The sequence below is a fragment of the Choloepus didactylus genome, chromosome 23 (assembly GCF_015220235.1).
Source record: "Choloepus didactylus isolate mChoDid1 chromosome 23, mChoDid1.pri, whole genome shotgun sequence".
Taxonomy (NCBI): domain Eukaryota; kingdom Metazoa; phylum Chordata; class Mammalia; order Pilosa; family Megalonychidae; genus Choloepus; species Choloepus didactylus.
In genome coordinates this window covers 27,910,156-27,916,210 of record NC_051329.1, presented here as the reverse complement: position 1 = coordinate 27,916,210, position 6,055 = coordinate 27,910,156, and the positions used below count along the sequence as shown (strand labels likewise).

At 61.5% G+C, this 6,055-nt stretch overlaps 1 protein-coding gene across 1 annotated transcript; it reads left to right on the top strand.

The window, feature by feature from the left end:
- Nucleotides 1-740: 740 nt before the first annotated feature.
- Nucleotides 741-4,540, top strand: OSM (oncostatin M). The gene is made up of 3 exons (XM_037817249.1): nucleotides 741-844; nucleotides 2,245-2,378; nucleotides 2,976-4,540. The coding sequence occupies exons 1-3, from the start codon at nucleotides 811-813 to the stop codon at nucleotides 3,507-3,509; spliced, it is 702 nt and encodes a 233-aa protein (XP_037673177.1). The 5' UTR covers nucleotides 741-810; the 3' UTR covers nucleotides 3,510-4,540.
- Nucleotides 4,541-6,055: the final 1,515 nt, after the last annotated feature.

Here is a 6,055-nt window from a genome sequence, read left to right as displayed (position 1 = left end):
CTCTGAGGCCCAGAGAGGTTAAGTGACTTGCTCCAGGTCACACAGCATGTTGGTGGGCTCAAACCCTGGTCTCCCATTTCTCTTGCTCCCAGTGGCTGGCTCTCTCCCATCCACAGAGAAACGGCTGGGATGGGGAAGGCTGGCTGCGTGGCGTGGGTGCACGGTGGGAGTAGGACACCACCAGGAGCCTGGGGCTGGGGGATGCTGGTCCTGTCGCCAGACCCACAATCTCGGGGCTGCCAGTCTGGGTCTGGCTCTGTGCCCAGGGCCCGGTGGTTTCTGCCTACAGATGTCCCAACAGCCCCTGTGGGAGGGCGGGCTGGTGCTCAAGAAGGAAGACGTCTTGCACCCCTCATCCGGAACCAGGATGTCCTGGGGAGGCTGATGGCTGCTGGACCAAGCCTGGCAGGGGAGCCCTTTGGGGGCCCGGCTCCCAGATACTCCCCACTATCCTGGGGCATAGTCCCCTCCAGATGGCGCAGACCCCCTGCACCCCGCTCGCCCCAGAAAGGCTGAGGCTGCGGTTTGCATCATCCTTGGGCGTGGGGCTGACCTCGAAGAACGAATTCGAAGAAAACAGGAGGAGGAGCGGGCACGTCGCCGCACCCGGCACCCATTGGCCGCCCGGGGAGACTTTGGTTTTTGGGGTCATGTTCCCAGAAGGCCTGCCCTTCCCCCTCCCCCTCCCCACCCACCTCACGAGGTGTTGGCCAATCGCCCCGGCGGGCATAAAGTGGCAGCCGGCCCGCCGGGCTCCCAGCCGGGAGGTGTCACCCCCAACAGGCGCGGGCCAGAGCGCGGGCACCCAGCATGCGGGCGCAGCTCACGCAGAGGACGCTGCCCAGTAAGTACTTCCTTCCTCCCCTGACTGGCTCTGGCGGGGAGCGGGCAGGCACCCTCTGCCCTCCAGAGGCTGGGGGCCCGGCTACCGGGCTGAAAGATGCTGCAGTGGGGAGAGAGCCAGGAGGTCAGGCCGAGAGCGGAGTCCACCAAGAACCCAGCAGTGGAAGGGAGGGAAGGGGGTGCTCTGGGGACAGGATGGGGAAGCAGGCAGCGGCATATGCACTGGGCAGAGGAGGAAGCTGCAGATGCCGGACAGGGAAATGGTGTAATGTCTCGAGGGGCTGCGGGGGCCTCCTCTGCCCAGGTGAGCTTCCGCCTCCTTCTTCCCCAAGCTGGTGGGTCTGGGATGGGAACCAGCAGTGAGCCAGGCCCGGGGACCCTGAACCCACAGGATCACGCTAGCCACGCCCACACGGCGCCACCCACAGCGCCAGACGACGTCGTCTTGGCCCTCAGTCTCACCACCCGGGAAGCCCCACGTGCAGACCCAGGCCCCACGGTTAGCGGGCACCAGGCCTGCGTGTCGGCAGCTTCTACCTGGCCCTGCACACGGATCGGGACACACACCCTGCAGGCACCCACAGACCCACAATCACACGCCATCGCCCACACAGACCCTCCTGCTCAGACACCAGGGGCAGCAGCAAGGGGTCCCCTGCAGTCACCGCCCCTGGACGCCCAGCTCCTCGGGCCTCTCCAGCCAGCCTTCTCCGAGGGGCCGGACAGTTCTTAGGAAGGGCACGATGGTGTCACTGCCTTCCGGGCATTGCGCCACTGCCCCTTCCGACCATGTGGCTGCCGGTGTCCGGTGGGTGGGCAAGGGGGGGTCGGGCTAGCGGTAACTGGGCTTGCCTGGAACGTTCCGAGAGGCCCCCAGCATCGCCGGTGGACCTGACCAAAGTGACCACTTATGGAGAGAGGGGAGGGAGGTGGTGAGGGGTGTGACCTTGTGTGACCCTTTCTTCTGTAAAACGGGGATGTGCATGCAATGATCTCGAACAGCCACTTCAGGCTGAAGCTTTGGGTGGAAAGCTCTCTGCAGGTGCCAGGCTGCTCCAGAGGTCTCCACCCACCAGCACAGAGGGTGGGGTCTGTTATGGGGGCTCGGGGTGGCTGATCTTGGGGGACCACCCTTCAGCCCACATGGGCCACTGGGATTGGCACCTGAGATTAGCACCAGGGGTTGGCGAGTCCAGGCACTCCTGGTCTCCTTGGTGAATTGTAGCCATCGTTCCATCCCTCCCACCCCATTTCGGGTCCTGAGGAGGTGGCGGTGGCCCCAGCAGGTGCTCACTCACCCAAAGTCTGGGATGAAAGGGATGGAGCCTCTGAAACTCTCCTCTTAGAGAACCGCCCAAGGCTTCCCCAACAAGGCAGGTGACACCCCCTTTCTCTGCCCAGGTGTGGTCCTTGGACTCCTGTTCCTGAGCACGGCGGCCATGGGTGGCTGCTCAGGCAAGTACCAAGCCCTCCTCGGCCAGCTCCGGGCACAGGCGGACATCATGGGCAACAGCACCAAGCTCCTGGACCACTATGTGAGGCCCGCCCCTCGTGGCACCCAAGTCGCAGGGAACCAAGAGGGTTAGGACAGGAGGGGCCCCGGGGAGGATCGAGCCCACCCCCCACCTGCCCAACACACTCCGTATGGGGTGAGTGGGGAAACTGAGTCACCGTGTCATTCCGGGCCCATGTGGACCATCCCAGCCCTCATCCCAAGAAGCTAAGGGGGCAACGAGCTTTCCTCGCTCCATCAGCCTGGCGCGTGCCTCCCACTTCCCTGCTGCCTTTGTCCGTTTGTCCAGCATATGTTTATTACGCGCTGTCCACGAGCTTTTTCTAGGCACCGGGGCAGGTAGTGACTTAAACAGAGATGAAGCCCAGTTGCCTCCCTAACAACATAATTTCTACACTCAGCACCTCTCCAACCCTTCCCACAGGGACCTGGGAGTCCTCTCCCCACCCAGGACCTCAGTTTCCAGATCTGTGCAATGGGAGGATTGGCTAGGGTGGTCCAGGAGGCCTCACATTTCAAGACTGACCAGAGCAGACCATCTTCATGGGGGAGGCAGCAGGGAAGTGGCTCCAGGGCTCAGCCCCTGATGCTCCTTTCCCACCCCCCACCCCACCCCCAGATTCACATTCAAGGTTTGGAGGTGCCAGGGCTTCAAAAGCACTGCAAGGAGCGCCCAGGGACCTTCCCCAGCGAGGATGCCCTGCGGGGGCTCAGCAAGCAGGACTTCCTGCAGATCCTCGATGCCATCCAAGACCAGGTCCTGCACAGACTGGCTGCCTTCCAGCTGGAGACATCGGAGGCCCGGGATGTTGCGGAGCTGCACATGGTGAAGCCGTTCATCCACGGCATCAAGAACAACATCTACTGCATGTCCCGGCTCCTTACCAACTCCTCGGATACGGCGGAGCCCACGCAGGCCAGCCCAGGGAACTCGCTGCCCCTCACCCCCTCCCCAGATGCCTTTCAGCGCAAGATAGAGGGCTGCAAGTTCCTGCAGGGCTACCACCGCTTCATGCGCTCCGTGGGGCAGGTCTTGGGCGAGTGGGAGGAGAGGCCGCGCCGGAGCCGGAGGCACAGCCCCCGCCGGGCCCCGTGGAAATGGGGCCACAGGACAAGACCCTCCAGAAGGGGCAGAAGGATGCTACCTCGGTAGCCTGAGGAGCAACCCTTGCAGGTGGTGAAGGATGCTTTCTGGATGGGAGGAGCTGGTGCAGGATGGGGGTGGGTTGGGGAAAGGGCTCCCCGGGGTCTCCAAACCTGCTCCCCTCCATCCTTCACCACTCAGAAGTGCACTTTAAGGGGTGGGAGCAGGACAGACCCCTTCTACCTCCTCCGGGCTGGGGTGGGGGGGTACAAGTCAAGCCATCAGGCACCCCCAGCCCCGGAGTTCCCCAGCTCTGGTGGGGTGGCTGGGCTGGGGCACGCGGGGCCGACTTTCCATTGATTCAGGGATCTGATGACACAGGCTGACTCACGGCCAAGCTGACTGCCACCCCCCCCACCCCCCACCCCTGCTCCGCTCCCCGGAGGCCTGCCGGGCCCTTCCCTCTCATGACTTGCAGTGCTATTGTCCCCAGACTTCCTCCTTTCCGTGGTGGCTTGGTTCCAACGGGGAGGTCAGGACCTGAGCTGGCCCTCTTTGCCTCATCGCAAGTCTCAGGCTGGACACCTGAGAGTTTGGATGACCTCACTTTGGGCAGCTGTGGCAGGGCCAGAGGGTCCTGGAAGGAGCACTGATCTGGGGGTCCGGAGAACGGGACTCAGGGCTGCTGATGCGCTGTGTGACCTCAGGCAGGTTGCTTTACCTCTCTGGACTTCTTTGTGCAGCGAGTAGGTTGGGGATCACGGAAGGCCCCCTCGGCCCGTCACTTGCTGGGACTCCGTGACATAGCGTGGACATCACATTTCCCTCTGTAAATCGAGATTCCGGGTGAGCGAGACCCACCCCCACCGGGAGGGATGCGGGATTGGGTCCCCGTCGCCAGTGGCTCCGCCTGGTGGTGCGCCGTGGAATTTCCTCGTGCTGAAACGTGCCCTCCTGGAGGGGGCCGTCCCTTGGAGGGATGACTAATTTATGGATTATTGTCAGTTTTTATCTGTTCCATATTTATAAGGCTTATTTATGATGTGTATTTAACATTAATATTGTGTCAACATGTATTTAAAACTTGCCTGGTTTCTGAAGTCCCTGTGTCACTGTTGCCTTGTGGGAGGGGATTTGGGGGGAACACGGCCTTTTGGGAGGGGGTGTCCCTGGGTGGCAAGGCCTCGAGCATCCACGACACGGGGTTCGGGGCTGGAGAGCCTCACCTTGTCCAGGAAGGGATGCTGGTGGGTGTGGGTTGCTTGTAGGCCCTTGAGGGTGGCAGCTGGGGTAAGTGTGCGTGTTGATGTGTTGATATGTGTTGCCTGTAAAACTCTCTCACCTTATCTTGAAGTCTGGATTTGAGTGTCCCCACGAGGGCTTATGTTTGAGAGTATCTGAGAGCATTGTGTGTGTGTGTAATTCCAGTGTGCATTTGTGTGTGGATATGTTCGTGTTTCATCCTGGAGGGCCACGGGCGTTTCTGGTGCACTGAGCACTTGTGGAGTGAATCTGTCTGTGAGCTCACCACCACGCCGCTGCCCCAGCACGCTGCCCGGCCCTCAGTGGGCACGCAGCAAATGCTCACTTGGGAACACACACACTGCGTGCACAGAGCGACACACAGGGCTTCTAGCACTTTGAGTCAGACACGCCCGGCTGGGTGCAAACTCCCAACTGTGCCCCAGCCCATCTGTCTGGGTGACCTGAGGCAAGTTCCTTAACATCTCTGAGCCTTGGTTTCCACATCTGTGAAATGGACTAGACGGTGACAGATCCCAGGGTCCCTCCTCTGGAGAGGCCCTACAGGTTGAGACAATTGCAGCAGCAGCTGCAAAGAAAGGGCCACTGGAGGCTGATGAACTCAACCTCCATCGGTCCCTGGTCACCCGCACTTCCTGGGATTGGGGGGCTGAGGTGGGCTCAGGCCTCGGTGTCCGGGGTGGAGGACAGCCCCACATGGGGTATTTTGGGAGGAGTCAAAGGCCACCGTGACCCACTCACCTTCTCCAGCCCTTGGGCCTGGGGCCCCAGAAGGGTAGAATCACAGCATGGAGGGGTGGCGGGGAGAGGAGGCAGGGGGGGACCCACCACGGGGTTCCCCAAGGAACAGGGAGGCCCCAAAAGGCTAGTAGGAGCACTTAGCGACCACTTGGTAACTATGTGACATCAAATGGAAGTGGCTTGGGGGTGGGGGGTTAGCAAGGGATTCAGGGAGTCAGGGGCCCCCATTCAGGCCTAGCTCTGAGTCTTCGGACAAGCACCTTCCTCTCTTGGGGTGTGCCTCAGTTTCCCCATCAGTGAACTGGGCCTGACATTCTAGGATGGCTTTTCTGGGAGTATGGGTGGGCCCTCCTTTCCCCACCCCTCTTATCCACTGTCCAGGAGCTTGATAATTAGGGCAAGGGTGGGGGTGAGGGTGTTGACTGCATGTGTTGTGGAGCTACCTGTCCACCCTGGAGACGCAGCCCAGGCTAGCCCAGCTAGTCTGGGACCAGAATCTCTCACGGGAGGCCAGTTGCGGGGCAAGTGGTACATATAAAAGCAGCTGAAGCCAAATGCTCCCAGACCCCTCCCAGTGAGTGAAGCATTGCCCCCCAGGTGTCTCCTGTGAG